Here is a 27,268-nt window from a genome sequence, read left to right on the forward strand (position 1 = left end):
AAAAAAAAAACCGCGTGGAAGAAAACGGAAAACAACCATCAAAATGGATAGAAGAATAACCAGAATGGCAAAGGCTCACCCATTGATTTGTGACAGTCTGTGACAGCACTTACAGGTACTGTAAGTGCTGTGACAGTTAGAAGACGCCTGTGTGAAGCTAATGTATTTGCAAGAATGCCCCACAAAGTCCCTCTGTTAAATAAAAGACATGTGCAGAAGAGGTTACAATTTGCCAAAGAACACATCAACTCATCGCAGATGTGAAGAAATCATGAAAAACTGTGGTTATACAACTAAATACTAGTTTAGTGATTCACAAGATTGCTAAAAAAGCAGTTTGAACATAATAGTTTTGAGTTTGTAGTGTCAACAGCAGATGCTGCTATTATTGTGAACACCCCCTTTTCTACTTTTTTTTTTTTTTTTACTAATAGCCCAATTTCATAGCCTTAAGCGTGTGCATATCATGAATGCTTGGTCTTGTTGGATTTGTGAGAATCCACTGAATCTACTGGTACCTTGTTTCCCATGTAACAATAAGAAATATACTCAAAACCTGGATTCATCTTTTTAGTCACATAGCACTACTATTATTCTGAACGCTACTGTACATGTGATTTTGTAGTTTATTTTTTATAAATAAATAAAAAACATTGTCATTATGGGGTATTGTGTGTATAATTTTGTGGGAAAAAATAATTTCATCCATTTTGGAATAAGCTGTAACATAAAAAAATGAAAAAGCGCAACGCTGTGAATACTTTCTGGATGCACTGTAAATCTCATTTTTATCCCATTTTGCCTGAGGAAAATAAGCTGCCTGATAATTATGCACAACTTGAAACAGGGTGTTGGGTGTTCATCTCCTTAGGCCACACCCTTCCACATTACACAATCACACATCCCCTGATATGCTTAAATCCAACAAGCATTCATGTTTATACAGCTTTGAGTTGGAAAGTATGCATAAAAATGATGACATGGTCAAAATACTCACTTGCCTAATAACTATGCACACAGTATAATAGTTGTCTAATGCTGCAGAACTGAGGTCTTGGGTTGCATTTCCTCTGCATTCCCAAATACTGCCCCTTTCCACCCCAGCCTTCTTACCTTTCCACTGGCCCTGTATCATTCGGCGGAGCATTCCAGTTAAGGCTAACACTGTTTGGACCTGGGCGTCCCACAAGATTTAAGTGGAGTTGGTCCACATCAGGTGGTGTGGCAAAAGTCTGATAAGAGGCTCGTGGACTTACAGTTGATCCAGCCACATTAGCTGTTATGAGCCAGTAAGAGTAGTTAGTGTATGGAGACAACTCTGTGTCTTCAAATGATTCAGGGCCTTCAAAAGAAAAAATGGAGACACCATGGTTACATTAGATAAAAGGTAATAGAACAAGAATTACCAGACATCTTGATTTAAGTCAAACAGAAACATCCAAAAAGTTAGACATTTAATAGAAGTAAAAAAAAAAAAAAAATACTGAAGACAAGTTTAAAAAAGAAAAATGAGCAGGCAAGTAACAGTGCTCTAATTGTCAAAAATAGCACAAATAACATTGATCAAAATACAGAGCCTCCGAATGGACCTGGTGAGGATGATGCTTTTCAGAGATGGAAATTTTCTTTTTAGAGCTTGTTTTGTGTTCCCTCACAATGTTTTGTGTCACCACGCAATACTTCTCTCACAATACATTTTATGTTCCCACGCAATATTGATCACATCACTTCTCAAATGGACACTCTTAATACCTGACACAATGGAATGGCTGCACTCAGAAGTATGTTTTGTGCCATGTGTAATTTGGCCCCTTTGAGAAATAATTCCATTTTCCGATGACGCCTCCTTTTCTCAGGGAAATCCCCCTCATATTCAATTCATGCACAATTAATCAGAGATCCTATTTATTATTATACTGTTATTATTATTAATTAAGCAGACATTTTATTATTATTATTATTAGTGTTTAAGAAAGGGAATGACAGTGAAACTGCACATTGACCCTAATGCCACACCACGTTTCTACAAGCCCAGAGTGGTACCCTATGCAATGAAACAGAAAGTAGAGGAGGAGCTGGAGCGTTTACAGGCGCTGGGCATCATTGAGCCAGTCCAGTTCTCCAAGTGGGCAGCTCCCATTGTTCCTGTTATGAAACCTGACAAAACAGTGCGAATATGTGGGGACTATAAACTTACCGGGAACCAGGTCTCAAAGCTGGAGGAGTACCCGTTGCCACGGGTGGATGACCTATTTGCAACCCTGGCAGGGGGCAAGTCGTTTACAAAACTGGACATGAGCCACGCCTGTCAGCAGCTGCTGCTAGACGATGAGTCCAAGGAGTTTGTCACAATAAACACGCACAAGGGATTGTTTAAGTACAACCGCCTAGTGTTTGGAGTGGCGTCCAGCCCCACCATTTTCCAAAGGACAATGGACAGTCTGTTGCAAGGCATCCCACATGTAGCATGCTACCTGGATGATCTGCTCATTACGGGTGCTACCGAGGCCGAGCATCTCAGCAACTTGGAGCAGGTGCTACAAAGACTCTCAGATGTAGGGCTGAGACTGAAAAAAGACAAATGCATGTTCATGGCACCGAGTGTCACTTACCTGGGACATAAGATAACAGCCGAGGGTATCTGCCCAATGGAAGACAAAGTGAGAGCTGTCAAGGAAGCCCCGAGCCCCAAGAACGTCACCGAACTCAGATCCTTTCTTGGGATGGTGAATTACTATGGCAAATTTCTGCAGGACCTGTCAAAGGTCTTGGCACCGCTGTACAAACTACTGCACAATGACACAAAGTGGCAGTGGTGTGACGAGCAAGAGAAGGCTTTCAATGAAGTGAAAGAACTGCTCCAGTCAGCGAAACTGCTTGTGCATTTCGATCCAGACAAGGAGGTGAGCCTCTCATGTGATGCCTCGCCGTATGGTGTAGGGGCAGTGCTGTCACACGTAATGGAAGATGGATCAGAGAAGCCTATTGGCTTTGCTTCATGCACATTGACGGCTGCAGAAAAGGGGTACTCGCAGCTAGACAAGGAAGGTCTGGCAATTGTGTTTGCTGTTAAGCGCTTCCATCAGTACCTCTACGGCCGTCCTTTCAAAATGCATACAGACCATAAACCACTGATGAGTCTGTTTGGTGAGACACGTTGCATCCCACCACTTGCCTCCGCCCGAATCCAACATTGGGCACTAACACTGTCAGCCTACCAGTACACCATAGTGTACTGAGCAGGAAAAGACAATGCAAATGCTGACGCACTCAGTCGCCTGCCATTGCCCGAGATGCCAGTCACCACTTACGTGCCTCCAGAGACTGTCTTTTCGTTAGAGAAGTTGTCGGAAACACCAGTGACTGCATCCCAGGTCAAGCAATGGACCAAGCGAGACCCTGTCCTGTCCAAGGTAAAGACTTACCTGCTACAAGGCTGGCCCGCGGTGACAGGGAGTGAGGATTTGAGGCCTTATGTGAAAAGAAAGACTGAACTGAGCTTACAAGATGGTTGCATCTTCTGGGGGACGAGGGTCGTTGTACCTCCCCCAGGCCGCTCAGAGATCATGGAGGAAGTGCATGAGACATATCCAGGTGTGTCTAGGATGAAAAGTCTTGCAAGATTCTACGTCTGGTGGCCAAGAATAGACTTAGACCTGGAAAACAAGGTGAAATTATGCTCATAGTGTCAGTCCAATCAGAAAATGTCACCACCAGCTCCCTTGCATCCATGGGAGTGGCCAGACTGTCCCTGGTCTAGATTACATCTGGACTTTGCAGGGCCCTTCATGGGGCAGATGTTTCTTGTCATGGTCGACGCCTACTCTAAGTGGATAGAATGTCACATCATGGGCAACATAACAGCTCCCTCAACCATTGAGAAACTTAGACAAGTGTTTGCAGTTCATGGTCTACCTGACACCCTAGTCACGGACAATGGTCCAACCTTCACAAGTGAGCTGTTCAGTGACTTCATGCAACAGAATGGAATCCGTCACATTCGTACAGCTCCTTTCCATCCAGCATCGAATGGACTGGCGGAATGTGCTGTCCAGACAGTGAAGGAAGGTTTGAAGCACATGACAGGTGATTCTCTGAGTACTAGACTCTCATGGTTCCTGTTCAAGTACGGCCTCACACCTCAGACCACTACTGCACGTACACCAGCAGAGCTGTTGATGGGCCATAGGCCTAAGTCAAGGCTAGATCTGCTTCGCCCTGACTTGAAAACAAAGGTAGCAAGAAAGCAAGAAAAGCAGAAGGACAGCCACGATCTTCATGCGAGAGAGAGACTGCTGAAAGCAGGTGACAATGTCTATGTGAAGAATTTCAGCAGTAACTCCAAGCAGCAATGGCTTCCTGGGGTGATGGATTTCAGACGGCTGTCGGTGGCTTTTTAGTCGTGTGAGTATCCGAGAAATTGTGTATGAGCTGGACATGCCCCAACATGTCCTGTGAGGCTTCATCACGGCGTTGCTTTGCGCCATGCGGCTCCGCCACGACGCACGGAATTCCTCCGCATGTCTGTCTCAATGTGCCGAAAAAGTGCTGATGTCCACATCTTCCGCAATTTCTGTGCTAGTCAGAGGACGTCCCGGATAAAACACAGCATCCAGTTTAGAAATGAACGGCACATTCCACTGTTACAGTTGAGTTGAGTTTTTGTCATGGAAAGAGGAGCGGAGGAATTCCACGCGTCGCGGCAGAGCCGCATGGTGCAAAGCAACAGCGTGATGAAGCCTCACAGGACATGTTGGGGCATGTCCAGCTCATGCACAATTTCTCGGATAGTCACGACGAAAAAGCCACCGACAGCCGTCTGAAATCCATCTCAAAGCCGTCCTGTGAGACCAACACAGAGGAGGTTTTGTCCCGCACCATGAGCGGCACGGTGGCGCATCCGTCCGCTTCTTTTTCCATGAAAAAAAACTCCTGTAAAAGTCGAATGTGCCGAAAAAGTGCTGATGTCCATGCCTTATGCCTTTTTTGTGGAAGTCAGACGACATCCCGGATCAACAAAGCCTTCACATTGAAAATGATCTGGTTGTTTCAGCGGGGTGTTAGCCTGTCGATCGGCGCTCGGAGTGTGCCGCGCTCTCAGACGCTGTGGGCGGTCTTTAAACTGGCTGGAGCACTCCTTAATCTATGTAATCCCCATAAAGTGGTCCCTGAAAGCCATCTGAATTTTCCGAATGGTGTCCACCTGGAGGTCTCTCACAGTTTCTGGAAAAAAATTGATGCAGCAAAGCTCCAAATCATTCAGACATTTATTCGCAATAAAAATCCGACGACAGGGGTGGACCACTGCTCACACAAAGCCTGCTCACAGGCGAATGACGCAACCGACAGGCGTGAAAAAACTCACGCATGCGCACGAAGGTTCAAGCTTGACTGATGCAATCACACGTGATTCAAATCCATATGGTTTTTGCAAAAAATAAAAAGCTCCGATACTTTTCGAACAGACCTCGTAAATGGCGTTTCGCTTTGAATTTATTAATTGCAACTGGACTCTATCATTCTAACTTGACTCGGCAGAGAGTCACGCAGCGTTTGGAGCTGTTTGAACAGAACGGAGGACGATTCTCGTTTCTTTCTCACAAGACAGGAGTCCCAGTTAGTGACTTTAATCTGCACAAAAGTGACTCACGATTGACATATTCAGGGATGAAAGTGGTGAAAAACAACAAAAAGATGCAACCCAAAATTACCCCCCAACACCACCCACATGAAAATGTTTGAATTCTACAGCAGAAGCTTTGAAATGCAGTCTGGGACTATTCCAGACAATAAACTGCAGTGAGTGTAGCATCCATTTGGTGAGAAAAAGCCCAACTTTCCTTATTCAAATTCATTCCCGTAGTATTCTGCTCTTACAAGGATGCAGCAATTTTCTAGCTTGGCAGATAGTTCTGGAGGAAATCACTGAAGAAATTAACAAATTGAAACTGAAACAAATTGTCATTAAACTTAAATAAAGCAGGGATGAAGTGGAGGTGTAAGAATCACTCGGTGTTCACAGGAAAGTTGTTTTTTTCTATATGTATTTATTTATTTTCATTGTTAGTTGGTTTTATCTTTTCTATTGTGTTTTGTTTCATCAGGTTCTTTTTGTCTCTTTCTCTAAAATTGTATTGTAGCATTATTAGTTATTATGAGTTATTATTATTACTATTATTGTTGTTGGTGGTGCTATTATTAATATACGAATAAAAATAAATTCAAAAGAATTACAATTTGACTCCTTTATGACAACGAACGCTGAGCCATTAATTATCCAGAAAGCACATAAACGTGCTGACTGAGACGCGAACAGCTTAATGCTAACTTTAACATTGAAAATGCCATAGTAGAGAAGCTTGAATCTTCGACTGGACTGGGCTGCTTGATGCGAGGACGTTTTGCTTCAAATCGCAGAAGCTTCCTCAGCTACAATTCTTGCTCTGGTAGTCTGACTTCTGTCTTGACTATTGTAGAAAAGAATAACAGAAGCCACAAAAGCTGGAGTTTTAAACCTAACCAACCGAGAGGCAGACTGCGATAGGCTAGTGACTAAACAACTGCTCTAATTAGCACCTATTGTGCTCTAGTTAGCACCCTCCTAATGACAGAGCAGCTGTCCCTCCTAACGATGGGACTGACACCTCTCCTGACGACTCTCCTGATGAATGAATGACTCATTACCATGAACAAAAGACTGAAACTGCTTTGACCTGAATACCCCATTGTAAACAGGGGACAAAGCATGTCTCAGACCCCCTCCCCGGTTAAGGCTGGGTTTCAACTGTTTCACATACAATGCCTCCTTCACTCCTCTCTCAAACCATTTCCTTTCTCTGGCTAAGATTTTAACTTCCATTTCCTCAAATGTGTGGTCAGTGTCTTAAGGTGGAGATGAACTGCAGACTGAGGTCCACCGGCGCCCTCTCTGCGGTGCTGGTATAGCCTTTTGTGTAACGACTGCTTAGTTTCACCTATGTAGTGTTTGTTACAGTTTTCCTGACATCTCATAGAATACACTACATTGCTCTGTTTGTAACTAGGCATCCTGTCCTTAGGGTGAACTAATTTCTGTCTCAAGGTGTTAACAAGTTTAAAGTAAACTGAGATTTTGTGCCGTCTGAAGATCCTCTGTAGTTTTTCCCCTACTCCTGCTAAATAAGGGAGAAACACTCTTCTTCTTGGCGCTGTCTCCTGTCTGTCTGGTCTCTTTGTTCTTTGGGACTTCTGCACTTTATCCAGGGACCATCATGGGTACCCACATACTGTGAGGGCTTTCTGGACATGTTGTTGTTCTTTAGCCCTTCCCTCTGTAGTTGTGGGCACCTGTAGGGCTCTGTGTTGAAGAGTCCTGATCACCCCAAACTTGTGCTCAAGGGGGTGGTTTGAGCCAAAGAGCAGATATTGGTCAGTGTGAGTGGGTTTTCTGTAAACCCCTGCCTGGAGCTGCCTGTTCTCTCCAATCGTAACATCACAGTCCAAGAAGGCTAAACGGTTGTTTCTGGCATCCTCACGTGTGAACTTGATATTGGAGTCCACCGAGTTGATGTGCTCTGTAAAGGCCTCCACTTCCTGTTGCTTGATTTAAACCCATGTGTCATCGACATATCTGAACCAGTGACTGGGAGTGATGCCTGTGAATGACTCCAAGGCTCTCTTCTCCACTAGCTCCATGTACAGATTGGCCACAATGGGGGATACCAGATACCCCATCGCACAACCATGGATTTGCCTGTAGTAATTCCCCCTAAACAGGAAATACGGGGTGTTAAGACAGATCTCCAAGAGTTGGCAGATGTGGTCTGGTGTAAGTTTGGTTCTTTCAAGTAGAGATGCATCCTCCAGCAGCCTCTGCCTCACAGCTGTGACAGCCTAAGCAGTGGGGATGCAGGTGAACTGCATCCCCTCGCGTCAAGAAACCCAGTCCAGTTGAAGATTCAAGCATCTCTACTATGGAAACCACCTGGACAACTGAGAGCCTTCACAGAAACATTGAAAATGCCATAGACATGCTAATGCGTTAGCATCGGTCCTGTTTTTAAGTTATCTATCAACTGTTTCAGAAGACCATAACAGGTCAGTTTAACATAAAAAAGGTAAATATTACTCACAGACATATGGTCTTTAGGGTTTTAGCAGGGAAAAAATTAAAGCGAAATAAAACAATGAATCAACGAAGCAGGAGATCGAAGCACTGCTTCGATCTGCAAATCATTGCTTCAATTGGTTCAAGGTTCAAAGCAAAGCCGTTGATTACAGACCTGCTGCAGGGTCTGTAATCAATGTAGAGAAATTATCATTTTCCTGACAAACACCCCCAAAAACAACGGCCACTCTGAAGGACCAATAAGGGAATCGTTAAGCAAAAAGGTTATTGATGTCGGTGGATCAAATCATTTCTTAATGATACCCGAAAGGAACCGGTTTTCGATACCCATCCCTAATGAATAAAGTCAACAGCATCTACCAGACTATTGTAATGATTACTCTGAGACAGCCATCTTATTTTAAGAAATCTTTTTCATTTTATCCCTCCAGTTGCATAGATGTGCTTTTCATTCAGCAGTAATACTATGTCTGCATATTTAACACAAATACAAATACAGTTCTATGAGCACATCCATGCTGTTCCCTTGTTTTTTTTTACTCAGGATTTCCATGGCAGATCTGAGGTGGATCTGCACATTGTTTTGGCAGCTACGTCCTCTGTTTTGGTTCTGATGGACAGATGAGGTTACATCACCACGGCATGGCATTTAGCAGAAAGATTTTCCCGATATAAAGACATATGTGCGCTGTTGGAGCTGGAACTGAGCAGTGTGTGTCTTTAATGAAAGCATGTCATCATATTATAGTTTATGTATCGTCGTCACAGCGAACATATCAAAGAACTCCCACCACATGTCCTCATAGAGAGAGAGAAAGAGTGAGACAGACAGAGAGGGAGGGGAGAGAGAGGGGGGGGGGGGTGAGAGGGAGGTGGGTGGGAAGAGAGCTGTCCAGATAAAAAGACTGAATGCAACAGTGCTTTGCGCTCTGCTCCTGCAGAATTGTGCACCTAAAAAAAACATTAAGTAATAGGTGCAGAAGGCCTAATGTCCACTGCAACAGGTTGGCAGCAGCTTAGCCACTTCCAGAAATGGCTGTTCTTCTCCGATCATCTCCGCTATTGTGGCGTACTCCCTCGCAGACCATGCGTGCCCTCCCGCAGTTCTCTCATCTATCTCTCATGTTAAGAGTCGCAGCGAGTACATTCAGAGGGTCGCAGGGCACCAGCGATGGCTCTGGGAATATAGTGGGAGGAGCCTTGTCGCCTCGCCAACTTTAAAAAATTCAAATCCAGGTGCAAAGCTAGCAATGCCCTTCGAGTAAAGCAAGGGAAGAGTGCCACTCAGCAAATGTTGCACGAAATCAAGCAATTTCCCTCGCAATTGCTTTTCTCAGGCTGTTGCAGCCCAGTGAGATAGGACCCTAAGGTATGGCTCTTCAACTCATTCAAGAAAGGGCAGAAGGGCAGGTTTTCTTTGCAACCACCCAGTCCACCAGGTGAGTTCAGTGATTAACTGATTCCATCTGCTCAAAGTGATGTTAGTCAGTGAAATCACCTGGTGGAGTGGGTGGTTGCAAAGAAAACCTGCACCCTCTCAGCCCTTTCTGGAATGAGTTGAAGAGTTCTGCCCTAAGGGTTTACATGGAAGAATTGTATGAATACTTACTGAATGGGTAGTGACTTTGGACCCTATGCACTGAATGTCCATCCCTGATGAGGGTGTAATTAAGTGCATTTGAGTTTGGGGAGTCTGGTGGTTGCCAAGACAGGTGAATGGATGAATACCAGATAGCAGAACCAACTGGGGCAGGTTGCTGGGATGGAGCTACACAAAAACAAAAAGATGAAGACGAAATACGGTGAAACATAGAACAGAAGGCAAAGCTATAATTATATATTGGGTGCACCATTAATTAACTATGTAATTAATGTGTCTATGGAACAATTACATCTATACTTGGACATAAACAATGATTTTAGCTGTCTATTTTAGCGTATGCATATTAGAGTTGTAATTAAAATATGAGCATGTAGAACTGTTAGCTTGAACTTCAGAGTAATTGCTTCCAAATAATATTACAACTGAAAAATATTTATGAAGAGTAGGTGAATTGACAAAATAGTGTCACACACATTGCAAGGAGAATATGAATCACTCCCTTCACCTCCTAAAGCCTTCCTGAACATACACAAAAATAATTTATTGTGGATGTGGTTGCACTGTTGAACTCAGAGTGAGACTGTAACGAACAGTGATGCTGGTGACTGACTTTGTGATCATTTGTCTGATGTTAATGTTTTCTTATTTTCCCTTATGCAAAGTAGGTACTAGCTCAGTGGGATAGTTGTTCTACCAATATGCACACCTGGGTTTGATTGCCAGCCGTGTCACCTGTCTGCATCCTTGGACAAGACATCTGCATTCAATCCACTGCTTCATGCTACAGAATCCAGGGATAACCACTGGCATCAATGTTTCTCAGGGTCTATATAACTGTTATTATTGTGATGACGTAATGTATTCCATTCATAATGCAGGTTTGATGCAGTGAATGAAAAAATTCCCACCCCAATGACAAAATTCCCACCCAAAAAAAAAAGACAAATTCCCACCCTCATGGATAATAAAGCTGCTCTCTATGGAGTGAAAATTTTCAGAATTACATCACTTTTCTATACTTCCATTACAGTCTCAAAGCCTTGTATGCATTTGGATAAGTGCCGTTGTAGTTTTTCCATGGCTACGTTGCAAGTGTATAATTATCATTTAACTTGTTTACAGTAAGTGTGAGAGTTTGTGAGCATGCACACTGACCTCTACTGCAGCCAAGGTGGTTCTCGGGGTCCAAATGACTTGCTCCAATTTGACATCTGTCACATTTGTCACCTGTTACCAGAGACTTACACTTGCACACACCTGTGTCTGGGTCACATGTACCATTAATACTGCCCACTGGATCACATGCACAAGGCTGGCATCTATGGAAAGTACAGAAAAAGAAAAGAAAGAAAAAAAGAAATAAGAAAAAAAAGTGATGACAAGGCATAGAAGTTCACTGGAGCAGCTTATACCTGTTTACTGCCTGATTTCCTTACTTTTGCAACTTATAATTTTCACTGACATTCAATCTCTCAAATAACTTTTCTTTTTAATTAATCAATTGTTTATTTGCAGTGATGTCAAAAAAGTCAACCTAAAGTGGAGCATTACATTAGTAATTCGTTTGGAGCAGTTTAAAAGAAGTGCCATAGCAGACCTTTCTTCATGTGAAACAGTTTAAAACCAGATGTAAAGTGCTTCTCTCAAGCAAATAAAAAAAGGCAAACTAAATGAATGACTTTCAAGTTCAACAATACCAATAAGAACAATTGCAATGATATTCACATCCAAACATGCAAATATTCTGAAGTCGATTGAAAGAAGCAGCAGAGATAGCACAAGCTCTCCACTTTTGAGGTGTAATCTCACTGCAATCTAAATATTTGAGACGGCACCCCAACAGCATTCAAAGCAATCTGATTGCAGTCGATTGCGAAAACCGAGAGAAAACATTCAGTCAGTTGAGCTACATACACTCTGGAATTGCCACATATTTAGTAACTTAAACTTTCTGGGCTACTAGCTGTTGAGAAATTTCCCTGATAATGTTTAAAACATTTAACATCTCTAGATACTGCTGTCTGCGAAAGAAACAAATTCTGTTTTGTATTTTTCACTTTAAATCAATATTCCATTGATAACAGTATGAATGAAAATAAAATCTCATTATATTTGGCAAATGTGCGTTTTCTTTTGATGTACAGTGATAATCTGACCCACTTATTTTAGCCATTTTCTCTTAAAATATCAAAATAGAAACTTTACACTTTTCTATGACCCTCCCAAACATGTATTGGTCATTCTGAACATTTTGAATACCCTGGAAAATCTGTAGCTGCTGTAGTTTAGGAAATACAGCTATATTTGAAGTAACACTTGGTTGAGTTGAGTTATCCTCTCCTAAATGATGTGTATACATGTCTCAGCTAGGTCCTCTACTATAACCTCTGCTAAATGCATAACCTGTCTTTTTGACCCTATACCAACAAAATTGTTTAAGGACCTATGGTCTACCACACTGCAAATGATTAATCTGACACTAACCTTGGGATCTGTTCCTAAATGTTTCAAATCTGCAGTGATTTAACCATTACTTAAGAAGCCTAACCTTGACCCTCTACTGAAAAATAGGCCAATATCAAACCTACCATTTTGTTGTACAATCCTAGAAAAAGTAGATTCATAGCAGCTCATGGACCACCTCACTGAGAATAATCTCTTTCAGCCACTGCGGTCTGCCTTTAGACTGCAACATCCCACTCATCTCAACCTTTATTTCTAAAGCACGTTTAAAACGACAGCAGTAGACCAAAGTGCTGTACATAAATAAAAAATGGGCACCAAGTTACCCCCAATCATAAATAAATGAATTAAAAATAAGAATAAAAATTACAACAGGCAATAAAACAGACAAAAGACAAAGTAAAATAAAGAGTAAAAAGCAGTAGGAAATAATTTCATTTGATTTGATTTAATTTTATTTACATAGTGTTAAATGACGACATATCTGCCTCAGGTGCAACGCATAAGTAAGTTCTAACCTTACAACTCCTAGAGCAAGCACACAGGCAACAGTGGTAAGGAAAAACTCCCTCTGATGTTATTGAGGAAGAAACCTCAAGCAGACCAGACTCAAAGGGGTGACCCTCTGCTTGGGCCATGCTACTGAAAGACTACAAATAAGGCAAATTTGTCAGCATTAAGCAACAGGAAAAACCAAAAAAATACTAATGCTGCATTTATGGATGCATCATGAATGTCATATCTGTGTAATTCTTGGCACATTCTTGACATTCATAATGACTTAACGCATCTGAACAGGTTTCTTAATAGTGCATGTTGGTGCGTGATATTCATGATTTTCATGGAGCATGTTTTTGGCTGTCAAACAATCTTCCACAATTGTCACGCACCACCCTCATTTCGTGTCATGTCGTGAAGGTTGCAACTGAGCGTGTTGATCCGTCTTGATTAGTGGTGATCCTTAATAGACCGTGACAGCGTTCTTCTCTGATGTGTGCACAATTAAACCCTGCTGCACCGCATTCAGTTTCATTGCTGCAGTATGCTGAAGAAGGACAGTGACGCCAAGTCGGCTAAAAGTTTTGTTCCAATGCTCATCAGCATGCTCTTGCAGGTGTTCCACCTGCTGCTGCTGTGCCTGATGTTTGGGAAGACACACGAGACAAGAGCCATGTGGAGCCGCACATCTGGCTCTCTGTCTCCTCCTCACTCAATGGCACAGAGCCCAACTAAGCATGCAATCACAAAGTTCTGCTGCTGTGGATTTTGAGGAGAAAACTGGAGCAATATGAATTGTTCAGCAGCTGATGGATGAATATGGGGGTGTGTGTGGAGACAATTCACCTCATTCACTATGTGACAGAATGTAACAATGCACTGATACATGGAAAAGTGTGGAACAGCGTGCAACAGCACGGGACATTATTCTTAACCATGCATAATGGTTCCTGATAATTTGCCAGCAACATGTGCCATGCGTGGTAACAGGTTGCAGCAGTTCCTGAGGACACCTGACACCTCTGCCCCAAATTATCACATTCGTGATCACTGGCCAAGAATGTATACTTCATGGCATTTGTGACTTGTCGTCGTTATGTGTAAACGCAGCATAAGGTGAAACAGAGATGTAATTGCTCATTTAGGAAATGCCAGAGAAACGAAAGAGGTTTTTAAAGAGGCTTTAAAAGTCGCTAGGGACAGGGATGATCTAATATTAAAGGGGAGACTATTCCAGAGTCTGGGGGTAGCCACTGCAAATGCTCTCATCTTTAATCTGGTTTTAGGCACCTCTAGCAACAGCTGGTCAGAAGATCTTACGGCTCTGGTTGGAGTGTAAGGAAAAAGAAGCTCCAAAAGATACACTGGGGTCAGGCCACTGAGGGCTATAAAAACAATTCAAAGTTTAAAATTAACCCAGCAACAGATTGGAAGCCAGTGAAGAGTAGCCAAGACTGGCGCAATGTGGTCGGACCTTCAGTTTTATCAGGTATGCACTCTGTATCATCAAGTGGTCTGAGGACAAGCATCATGGAACATTCTGCTCAACTACTGAATGTCGAGCAATGTTTTACTTTTAATTTGGACAAGACTGAAATGATAGTCCTTGGTCCAGGGAGACATGAACATTAGTTGCTTAATGTAAGCCTGTACATCATACATCTCATTGACAAAGTGAGGAACCTTGGACCGATTTTTGATCTCGCACTGTCCTTTGACCTACACAGCAGAGATATCATGAGAACTGCTTTCTTCCATCTTTGAAACATAGGATAGATTTGTCCCATCCTGTCTGTGTCTGATACAGAGACTCAAATCTAGTGGTGTCCAAAGTATTCCAGAAAGGACAAAGAGGGTGCAGGTTTTCTTTGCAGCCACTGACTCCAGCAGATGATTTCACTGATGAACTCATCCCATCTGCTCAAAGTGATGTTAATCAGTGAAATCACCTGCTGGAGTCAGTGGGTGCAAAGAAAACCTGCACCCTTTTGGCCCGTTCTGGAATACTTTGGACACCACTGCTCTAATCCATGCATTTGTCTCTTCTAGACTGGATTACTGCAATGTTCTATTCTCTGGTTTATCACAGACCAGCATTAGGGGTCTCCAATGGTTCAAAATGCTGCTGCCAGAGTTTTGACAAGAAGCATAAAGTTTGACCACATTAGACTGATTTTGGCATCTCTTCACTGGCTTCCTGTCTCTGTGAGGTCAGATTTTAAGGTTCTGTTACTAATCTATAAAATTATTCACAGACTAGCACCTCTCAGTTTAGCTGCCCTAATTGCACCCTACATACGGGCTCTGTGTTCTCAGGGTGCAGGACTACTTTGTGTCCCTAGGGTGACTATAAAGCTTGCAGGCCACAGAGCCTTCTCTTATCGTGCGCCAGTTTTGTGGAATGATCTCCCTACAGAGATAAAACAGTCCGATTCTGTAGAGACATTCAAGTCCTGACGAAAGACACACCTATTCTCCCTCTTGTATGGTTAGCATACTGGCATAGTATGCTTCCCATCTCTTTAACTCCTTAGCAACAGCACAGCTCTCAGCATCACTTCATCTACAACCCCAATTCCAATGAAGGTGGTGTTGTGTAAAATGTAAATTAAAAACAGAATACGATTTGCAAATCCTCTTCAACCTATATTCAATTAAATACACCACAAAGACAAAATATTTAATAAAAGAGAAAAATAACTGGTGCAACACAGAAATAAGTGCCAGGAAATTTAATAAGGTGCTGAAAGCAAAAATGTACAATGGGACTAACGTTTCGATGTAAGAGTCACATCTTCTTCAGAATCCTGCAAAGACAGAGATGGTACAGCTTAAATACTAAAAAGAAGCAGGTGTCCTAATGCTTCCAAAGGGGCATGACCATCCGTCAGACACAACACTCACTCAGTTAGTAATCAATTCATGATTAGAAACACACTGTCCCAAAACACACAAAACTAAAACCAGACTGAAAAACAATTATTAGAGAAAACAAGTAAATTTTAGATCTTCATTCAGACCAAAAGGTTCCAAGGTGCCTAAAGTGTGAATCCAAAATGCTTCTCTACATAAGAGTTTTTTAATAATATCACCACCTGTGGGTGGAGCTATGATTCTCTCAATCCCCCAAAATTTTTAAGACGCTAGAGAGCCATGACCGGCCTATCTATAGTGCCTTGCCATGGCATAGGTTAAATTCTGAGTACGGATTGCTGTTTTATGTTCAGCTATCCGTAATTTAAGTTGACGTTTTGTTTGGCCAATATATGCCAATCCACAAGGGCATTTTAAATATATACTACATGAGTAGTATTACAATTGATAAATGAAGAAATGGGATATTGCTTACCAGTGCGAGGATGAGAGAAACATGAAGCATTAGTGGAATTTGAACAATGTGCACAATTACCACATCTAAAGAAACCTTTTGGTGGGCTAGAGGGCCAGGCAGTTGAGACAGGAATAATCATATCTGAATGAACAAGTCTATCACAAATATTTCGGGCACGCCTAAATATAAATTTAGGTGGTTCAGCACAGATGTCTTTAAGTGTGGGATCACTCTTCAGAATGTGCCAATATTTATAAATTATGTTTTTTATTCTTCCCGCAAATGGAGTATAGCAGGTCGAAAAAAAACTATTTAGATGTTGAAGAAGATTTTGATTTTTTCTTAAGAGGCACGATCAGTATTTAGAGCTCTGTCCCATGCTTTATAAGTATTAGTTCTACTATAACCACATTGTTCAAACAGAGTTGCTAGATGGGCTGCTTTTGACATGAAGTCCATGATAGAACTACAATTTCTTCTAACTCGCAAAAACTGACCCATTGGTATGTTAATCATCCGCCCCATTTAGTTCATAACATACCAGTGGGTCAGTTTTTGCGAGTTAGAAGAAATTGTAGTGCTATCATGGACTTCATGTCAAAAGCAGCCCATCTAGAAACTCTGTTTGAACAACGTGGTTATAGTAGAACTAATACTTATAAAGCATGGGACAGAGCTCTAAATACTGATCGTGCCTCTTAAGAAAAAATCAAAATCTTCTTCAACATCTAAATAGTTTTTTTTCGACCTGCTATACTCCATTTGCGGGAAGAATAAAAAACATAATTTATAAATATTGGCACATTCTGAAGAGTGATCCCACACTTAAAGACGTCTGTGCTGAACTGCCTAAATTTATATTTAGGCATGTCTGACGGATGGTCATGCCCCTTTGGAAGCATTAGGACGCCTGCTTCTTATTAGTATTTAAGCTGTACCATCTCTGTCTTTGCAGGACTGAGGAAGATGTGACTCTCACATCGAAACATTAGTCCCATTGTACATTTTTGTTTTCAGCACCATATTATATTTCTTGGCACTTATTTCTGTGTTGCACCAGTTATTTTTCTCTTTTACAAATTAGACCTATCTGGTTGCACCAGATTTGTTTGTGCTATACAGAAGCGCGGTAAACTCTTTGTTTTTGTTCTACAAAATATTTAATGTTCAAACTGATAGACTTTGTTGTTTTTGTGCAAATATTTGCTCATTTTGAAATGGATGCCCGCAACACATTTCAAAAAAAGCAACAAAAGACTGGGAAAGTTGATGAATGCTTAAAGAACACATAATTGGAAACAGGTGAGTGTCATGATTGGGTATAAAAGGAGCATCCCCAAAAGGCTCAGCCGTTCACAAGCAAAGATGAGGTGAGGATCACCACCTTGTGAACACCTGTGTGAAAAAAAATAGTCCAACAGTTTAAGAACAATGTTTCTCAACGTTCAGTTGCAATGAATTTAGGGATTCCATCATCTACAGTCCATAATATAATCAGAAGATTCAGAGAATCCGGAGAACTTTCTACACATAAGCAGCAAGGCCAAAAACCAACACTGAACGCCTGAGACCTTCAATCCCTCAGGCAGCACTGCATTAACCCCTTAAGCCCTAGGGCCTATTTCACCAAAATCACATACACATACATTATGATTCGTTTCTCAGCTTGTACAAGGTCAAAAATGTAAAAGTTTGGATCAGCTAAAAGACAGGTCCTAGGGCATGTTGTGGATACAAAAAAAAATTGAAAGTAAATAATACTTGGTAGGAGTAAATGGGTTTTTTTTTTCCCAAAAAATGAATTCCGATTTATGTCTTTATTTGCTTGGCGTTTCAGCTGTGGTTAGTTGATATGTGATTGAAGTGGATATGTTTGTAGAGGAGACTTCGCTTGACATTTTGATGTATAATAAGTGTATGTTGGTGTCAGCATTGGTTAGTTATGAGTGTTCAAATGTTCCAAAACAGGGAAAGTCCCCAAATTTGGGGACTCTAGGGTTTAAGAGGTTAAAAACCAACATCATTGTGTAAAGGGTCTTATCGCGTGGGCTCAGGAACACTTCAGAAAACCATTGTCAGTTAACACAGTTTGTCGCTACATCTACAAATCCAAGTTAAAACTCTACCATGCAAACTGAAAGCCATACATCAACAACATCCAGAAACACCGCCGCCTTCTCTGGGCCTGAGCTCATTTGAAATGGACAGACACAAAGTGGAAAAGTGTGCTGTGGTCTGATGAGTTCACATTTCAAATTGTTTTTGGAAATCATGGACGTCACGGACGTCAAAAGAGGAAAAAAAACATCCAGATTGTTACCAGCGCAAAGTTCAAAAGCCAGCATCTGTGATGGTATGGGGTGTGTTAGTGCTCACGGCATGGGCAACTTAAACATCTGTGATGGTACCATCATTGCTAAAAGGTACATCCAGGATTTGGAGCAACACATGCTGCCATCCAAGCAACGTCTTTTTCAGGGACGACCCTGCTTATTTCAGCAAGACAGTGCCAAGCCACATTCTGCACGTTACAACAGTGTGGCTTCGTAGTAAAAGAGTGCGGGTACTAGACTGGCCTGCCTGCAGTCTAGACCTGTCGCCCATTGAAAATGTGTGGCATATTATGAAGCGCAAAATAAGATAACGGAAACCCCGGACTGTTGAACAACTGAAGTCATACATCAAGCAAGAATGGGAAAGAATTCCACCTACAAATCTTCAACAATTAGTGTCCTCAGTTCCCAAATGCCTATTGAGTGTGGTTAGAAGGAAAGGTCATGTAATACAGTGGTAAACATACCACTGTCCCAGCTTTTTTGAAACGTGTTGCAGGCATCCATTTCAAAATGAGCAAATATTTGGACAAAAACAATAAAGTTTATCAGTTTGAACATTAAATATCTTGTCTTTGTGGTGTATTCAATTGAATATAGGTTGAAGAGGATTTGCAAATCATTGTATTCTGTTTTATTTACATTTTACACAGTGTCCCAACTTCATTGGAATTGGGGTTGTAAATTCTGGGTCTTTTATTGAAGCTCAGGGCTAGCTGCCAGCGATCACTTTAGTATTCTGTTGATTTACTGTTGGTGAACTCATACTTTAGGTGCAGTTATTTCTGGTTTACTGATTCTGCTCTTTTTCTCTCTCTCCAAGGCACTGAAGCAGTAGGGGTGAGGCTGAAGGCTGCGCACCACAGGCTGCTCGACTGACTATGAGCACAAGCTGTTCTCACGACAGCTTGTGCTGTGGTGCACTGATGAGGTGATGGATGGACGCTGGCCCTGCATCCCAGGGCACTGAGCTTATTTCATGATGTCCTGGCAGTGGCGCCAATGGCTGCATGCTCACCTCAATAATGTACTTTGTTTTTGATGCCATACTGGCTTTCTGTTTCCTGTTTCTTCAGCTTTGTAAAAGCTTTGTAAAAACCTTGTAACTACAAGGTCTGTTAGAAAAGTATCCGACCTTTTTATTTTTTTCAAAACCTGATGGATTTGAATCACGTGTGCTTGCGTGAACCAACCTTGAATCTTCGTGCGCATGCGTGAATTTTTTCACACCTGTCGATTGTGTCATTTGCTTATAAGCAGCCTTTGTGTGAAGATGCGTGTAGTCTCTCGTCAGATTTTCTTTGCAAGGAAAATGGCGGAACAACTGGATCAGCACGACTGCATCAAATTTTGCCAGAAACTGGGCAACAGCCAGGTGGAAACCATTCGGATTATTCAGACGGCTTTCGGTGACAATCCTATGGGCATCACACAGATTAGGAGCGGTACAACCGGTTTAAAGACGTCTGCACAACGGTGGAGAGCAAGCCGCGCTCCAGTCGGCCATCAACATGCTGAAATGACCAGATAATTTCCAAAGTGAACGCTGTGGTGATGCGGGACCGTCGTGTGACTATCCGAGAAGTTGCGGAAGAGGTGGACATCAAAACTTTTTCGGCACATTCCACTGTGACAGATGATTTGGCCATGAAAAGAGTTGCAGCAAAATTCATGTCGATGGCTTCGGCACGAAGCTGATAACGGAGCAAAAGCACCTCCGTGTTGAAGTCTCACAGGACATGTTGTGACATGCCCACCTCTTCCACAATTTCTCGGATAGTCACACGACTAAAAAGCCACCGAAAGCCGTCTGAATCTTCCGAATGGTGGAAGGAGTGGGCATCAATTTTCGGAGTCCAGCATGTTCTGTGAGAATTCCACACGGTGGTGCTTTTGCTCTGTCAGCAGCTTTGTGCCGAAGCCATCGGCATGAATTTCACTGCAACTCTTTTCATGGCCAAATCTTCTGTCACAGTGGAATGTGCCAAAAAAGTGCTGATGTCCACCTCTTCCGCAATTTCTCGGATAGTCACATGACGGTCCCGCATCACCACAGCGTTCACTTTGGAAATGATCTGGTCATTTCAGCATGTTGATGGCCGACCGGAGCGCGGCTCATTCTCCACCGTTGTGCAGACGTCTTTAAAGTGGTTGTACCACTCCTTAATCTGTGTGATGTCCATAGGATCGTCACCGAAAGCCGTCTGAATAATCCAAATGGTTTCCACATGGCTGTCGCCCAGTTTCTGGCAAAATTTGATGCAGTCGCGCTGCTCCAGTTGTTCCGCCATTTTCCTTGCAAAGAAAATCCGACGAGAGACTACACCCATCCTCACACAAAGGCTGCTTACAAGCAAATGACGCAATCGACAGGCGTGAAAAAATTCATGCATGCAAACGAAGGTTCAAGGTTGGCTCATGCAAGCACACGTGATTCAAATCCATCAGGTTTTTGCAAAAAATAAAAAGGTCAGATACTTTTCTAACAGACCTTGTATTAGAATGGCCTAAGTAGTGTGTCACCCCTCTAAGTCTGGTCTGCTTGAGGTTTCTTCCTCAACATCATCAAAGGGAGTTTTTCCTTACCACTGTCACCTGTGTGCTTGCTCAAGGGGGTTTGGTAAACTGACCTTGCTCGTGTGAAGCACCTTGAGACAGTTTTATTGTGATTTAGCACTACAAAATAAATTGAACTGAAATAAATTGAAAGAACTTTTAATAAATGGGCTAACACCTGTCAATACTTACAAATAAGATTAATATATTCCAAGACACACAGGGTTTGTTTCCACCCTAAATAAATAAATGTGAGCCCATAATTGATAGGATAAATAAACTCTGTTTTGAATAATTACACAGATTTTCATTCTATAACAAGTCTTATCAATGCTGAGGAGAAATTTATGAAATTTATATGTGTAGAAAAAATTATTTTTGAAACTCTGCTATGTTACTGTGAAAATGGTCTTTGTCATGTGTTCATCAGAAAGAGTCTGTGAACACGACCATCAATCAAGTCAACATCATGTGGCTGTAAAACCAACATCACATATTTAGTCAGTGTTACAAAAAGTATGTGGTTGTGTGACTCAGGTGTATGACCAAATCATGGGTTTGGTATCATTCTTTGTGAAGTGGAGTAGCAAATGGTCATCTGACCATCCACCTCACACCTACACACACACACACACACACACACACACACACACACACACACACACACACACACACACACACACACACACACACACACAAATTATCCTAAGTGTTTACTGTGCACACATACTCCGTCTCACCCTCTCACTCACAGCTGCAGCTTCTTAACAGCTGTGTGCAAAGCTGCAGCCCCATAACCAGCTGCAAATTTGTCCTGTCAAATAACACACACACACACACACACACACACACACACACACACACACACACACACACACACACACACACACACACACACACACACACACACACACACACACACACACACACACACACACACCCCTCAGTGACTTGACCTTCACTTCATTTACCAAGGAGAAAGAAAACGCCAACATCACAACCATTCTCTTCTCTTTCATCAGCGTCAAAATACTAGACTGTATGTGTGCAAGACAGAGTGAGCAAAGTCATTGCATTTAGTGAGGTGTTGTGTGTTGATAAGAGTATTATAGGAACTACAACTCCAAATCAGGAAAATGTGAGGATGACATAGAAAATGTAAATAAAATAAAAACCCCTGCTGTGATTCTTGCACTTTTTTGACTTCTATTTCATTGCAGACCATATAGCTCTCAGGTTTGCTTTGAGTTGGAATGGAAAGGAGACCCTTGTGTGTGAAGGAGTGTGCCCGGTTTGGGTCATGCTTGGGGGATGTGTTTGGTGTGGCTTATCTATGTATTACACATTCATCAAAGAGCACTGCTCCCTTCATATATTGCTTCATGGAACCCAAAAATATTTCACACAAAGTTTTTCCTGGATATCGGCTGGACAGGTAAGACAATCATTACACAAAGCTGCTGTGTCAGTTGTCAATACTAATGTTAGTTCCAGTTACAACATCTTTACTTGGTTTGGTACAACAAGTCTGTGGGGAGAATTAAAACAGTTTTTCCTGGTTCTAAGTCAGATAGTCAGAGTTCCCAATTTTCAGTGAATGCAGCAGCAGCGGTGAACCTTAAACAGTGGTTCCACCTGCATGTTGTCTGTAAGATTTCACAGGACAAAGTCACTATATTTGCTATGAAAGAAGTAGTAATTCCTATCCAAGCCCTGAGGTGCTTATCGCTGGATTCTGTAGCAAGAAGCTGATGAGTCTAAGTCCTGTCCAATGCAGGTTACTTCTCCAGCCAAGGCTGGTTCCCATTTACAGCTGTGTGGACTGACACAATGTAGATAAAGTGTCTTGTCCAAGCACACAGACGGGTAGCATGAGTGGGATTTGAACCCACTTCTACATATTGGCAGGTCAGCTCCTTATCCACTGAGCAACCTGCTTTACATATTTGCCATAGAATGTGCTCAAAAGAAATACTTTAACAGTGAGAAAATTAGCTGTAATTTTGTGATATACCACAGAAAAAGGTACTTTGTAATAATTACATTTCAGCACAAAGTCTTTTGTCAATACTGTTTAAAAACAAATGGTATATAACTTTAAGTAACAATGAAAAAATAAGCATAATTTGCATTTTTGGGGGGGAAAGGTTGTCAGTCAGTTCAGGGTCTTTCTGTGCACTTGCACAATGTTGCTTGCTTTTCACAGAAGAGCCTAAACACTGCTGCCACCACAACTCTGGTTGTACAGTAAAATCACAGTCAGGTACATAAATATTTGGACAGTGACATCATTTGTAATTTTACCTATTCAGAGCACCACAATGGAGCTAAAATGCATAATTAAGATGTGGCTGAAGTGTACAATCTCATTTTACATTCAAGAGATTTAACAAAAAATTGCAAACAAAAACATCTCATTAACCCTGAAAGAATTAGACATTTTTTATGCACAGTCTATCCATTTTCAGAGGCCAAAAGTATCTGGACAAAGTAAATAGTATATATTTTTTTCTTTTTCTTTAGATTCGTAAGGGGATGGATACATGGACATTTCCAAGTCACTAAATACGTCTTGGACTTTATTTACACCAATCATTAGGAAATACATACAATAAGCACTGTGTGATCAAACTCTGGAGCAGGTGGTTCTTAATTACTGATTGATTATGCAGGCGGATGAGTGAGGAAAGCTATCAAGACACCCAGACATCTCTGACGACGTTACAAGCTTATGTGGCTGTGACTGAAGAAACTGAAATTCTGCTTGTCGTGTCACTGTCATACAGATGGATGGTGGAATGTAACAAAATTTTGTTGAACAGAAGAAACTTCATCTTATGGCGCATGAACAAACTCGATCCTTAGACTCTTGTTTGAAAACTGTCCTTTTCTTTGTCTTTACATAAACTGTCATGCTGTTGCACTGTTTGCTTGCATCTTTCAATCTGTCTCAGCTGTGAGGAGACCTCAGCCGCAGCCGGATCTCATCCTTAATGTTTTTACAGTGGTAAGTACAGGGTCAAATACAAGGTCAGCTAACACACAGAGGCAGGAACACTCATCAAACAGTTTGTGGAGGATCTACAGTATCTTGTGTGACATCCTACTGAGAGGGACACGTTTGTATGTGTGTGATAGCCTGCAGGCAGACATGTGAGTGGTAAAGGTCAAACCAGCTCTTAACTCGTGTAAGTCATACGTCTGCCTGCCTCTCTGTAAACCGTCTTTACTGAGGCTGCACATGCTGCTGTGTGCACTCATATGTATGTACCCCTGCATATGTTTATGTATTCGTGGATCTGTTGGTGCAATAAATGAACAAAAATGAATAAAACAAAACAGAATGCACATCTAGCAGATGTGATGTTTATTTGTGTGCTTGTCTCTGAGTTCTGAGTGTTACCTGCCCGGGCCTGGGTTGAATCCCCAAAACATCTCATGACACTGGTCACAGTGTCGTCCTCCCACTGATGGATGAGCGCACACGCACTGTCCTGTTTGGCTGTCACAAACACTCTGTGATGCTCCCGTGGGATGGCAATCACACTCCACACATGTACTCTGGTCTTCAGAGAGGTAGAAACCTGGACACACACAAACAAACACACAGTGTTGGTAAAGTACACACACTTTATAAGAAAACAGGTATGAGGTTTGGCTCGTCACACCAGTGTGCACAGAAATGTGCACACAAACACACAGATAAACTAAGTGTGACAACTGGTGTGAACCATCCCAGTGTTGCATCTTTGCCCATCAGTCACTAGAGGTGCAATGGATCACATGTCTCACAGTTAAGATTGGATTAGTTTTTAGCCATGGATCAGGTCATTTTTCTGATCAGCAAAAAAAAAAAAAAAAAAAAAAAAAAAAAGGCAACAAATTCTCTTTCAGAGTGTCACACTATGAGGCAAAAGACAGGAAACGTTGTACATCAGCCCTGCGCATCCTTGGCTCAGTGGGCTCAGGAGAGCAAGGGGAAGACCTGACACACATACAGTTGTGCTCAAAAGTTTACATACTCTGGCAGAATTTTTGCTTTTTTGGCCATTTTTAAGAGAATATGAATGACAACACAAAACTTTTTTTCACTCATGGTTAGTGGTTGGGTGACGCCATTTATTGTCAAACAACTGTGTTTCCATTTTTTAAATCAAAATGACAGGGGAACTACCCAAATGAACCTGATCAAAAGTTTACATACCCCTGTTCTTAATACTGTGTGTTGCCCCTTTAACATCAATGACAGCTTGGAATCTTTTGTGGTCGTTGTGGACGAGGCTCTCTGATGGTAAAACTGCCACTGAATATGTTTCGGACTTTATTTACGTCAATTACAAAGAAATACAAACAATATGGCACTCTATGATACATCTGCATGGAGTAGACAGTTCTCAAAAACTGAGTGACTGTGCAAGAAGTAGAAGAGTGAGGAAAGCCACCAAGACACCCAGACAACCCAGAAGAAGTTATAGGCTTATGTGGCTGTGATTGGAGAAATTATGCACAGTGCAAGCTTTGCATTTTGTATCACCAGTTATCCATCTTCATGTTGAAGTGGTATAGAGGAGGATTTTCTTAAAAAGAAGTCCTGAAAGTTTAGCTACAAATTGCCAGAAGGTGCATCTGAGATGGAAGCCTGGATTTGATCTGTTTTGGTGAAAGAAAGTCCTTCTCTGCTCTACTCCACTATGAAGCTAAGGGTAGTGATGCAATTTCTCCAATCACAGCCACATAAGCCTATAACTTCTCCTGGGTTGTCTGGGTGTCTTGGTGGCTTCCCTCACTCTTCTCCTTCTTGCACAGTCAGTTTTGAGAAATGTCTACTCCATGCAGATTTACCATAAAGTGCCATACTGTTTGTATTTCTTTGTAATTAATGTAAGTAAAGTCCAAGACATATTCAGTGGCAGCTTTACCATCAGAAAGCCTAATCACAACTACCACAAAAGACTCCAAGCTGTCGTTGATGTTAAAGGGGGCAACACACAGTATTAAGAACAGGGGTATGTAAACTTTGGATCAGGGTCATTTTGGTAGTTCTCTTGTCATTTTGATTTAAAAAGAGGAAACACAGTTGTTTGACAATAAATGGCTTCACCCAACCACTAACCATGAGTGAAAAAAAAAGTTTTTGTGTTGTCATTCATATTCTCTTAAAAATAGCCAAAAAAAAGCAAAAATTCTGCCAGGGTATGTAAACGTTTGAGCACAACTGTACACCATCCACAGCTAGTGAAATTTCGGTGTAATTCTTCCCGTATTTGTATCTCAAAGTGCATTGATCCAGCACCAAACTGCCTTAAGCCACGCGCAAGGTGGCAGATGCTTACGCTTTTAATCACCCCATTCATGTGAATGCATAATTGCTTTTCCCCTACTCACATATAAACAGACACATCCACCAGTCATTGAAACCCTGCATCAAGATTTACACATAACTTTAAAAACAATTTACTGTGACAATACATCTGTATTTCACACTATTATGTAAACTTTGCAATTTATCCATGGTTCATATGTGTGCCGAACTGTAGGGGCGAGCCATATGCTCCGGGACACCACTAACCAATACTTTCAACCGGTGCATGGAATGAAAACCAGAAGCTTTTGGTATTTTGCTCGGAACAAAAACAAAACCAGAAACTTTATATTTTTTCCATGTTCTGGAACAGAATCACTATTTTAAAATAATAGTAAGTGGTTAATACCTTTATTTATTTTTTTTGTTCTTGAAAAGGTTTCCATTTACAATGACCTGGTGAGGTTCACTTCCTGTCGTTCATTTTATTTTGGGTGTAGCTGACAGGACAAAGCTCCGCGTCCTGTGTTTCACACTGAGAAGCGCTGAAACACTGTCAGAAACACTGAGTTTGTTGGCATTATCATGCTTCTTTTTTTTTTTTTTTTTTTGGATTTCATAATTTTTATGGAATTTATTTTGGAGATGACGGATGCCTGAATGAAGCTGACAAGGGACTTCTTTAAAAACACAATTTTTCTTCAGGCATTTCCATGAAAAGGAATTAAAGTATTTCACAGATGCTGTCTTCCAAAACAAGGACATCTTATCATCACGCTGGGGTGATGAATCTGACTGAAACAAAGCTTCAGATCAGACTAAAATTTTACTTGGTGTGTGAATGGTTTTAATATTTTAAACAATTGTAACTGTGTGAATGATCATGTGAGAACTGGAGCTTTAGCTGCTGGTTAGTGCTTGGGCCATTATTTTGGTCTGTGAGGCTGAGAGCAACACAGTGCCGTGTCTTTTAAAAATACACAAACACACTGCTTCACTTTAAATATGCAATAAGTCTATTTCAGATGATCAGTGCAGACCCTCTTTCTCTTAAAAGGCTTTATTTTACACAGTA

General features: G+C 41.6%; 1 protein-coding gene across 1 annotated transcript in view; it reads right to left on the reverse strand.

The window, feature by feature from the left end:
* The window catches only part of ush2a (Usher syndrome 2A (autosomal recessive, mild)), a 1,147,097-nt gene that overhangs the window by 788,425 nt on the left and 331,404 nt on the right, over positions 1-27,268 (reverse strand). Inside the window, 4 exon segments of the mRNA XM_034188044.1 lie at positions 1,114-1,342; positions 9,717-9,875; positions 10,866-11,029; positions 24,295-24,475. Of these exon segments, the coding sequence (XP_034043935.1) occupies positions 1,114-1,342; positions 9,717-9,875; positions 10,866-11,029; positions 24,295-24,475 (733 nt within the window).

The sequence above is a fragment of the Thalassophryne amazonica genome, chromosome 2 (assembly GCF_902500255.1).
Source record: "Thalassophryne amazonica chromosome 2, fThaAma1.1, whole genome shotgun sequence".
In the NCBI taxonomy this organism is placed as follows: domain Eukaryota; kingdom Metazoa; phylum Chordata; class Actinopteri; order Batrachoidiformes; family Batrachoididae; genus Thalassophryne; species Thalassophryne amazonica.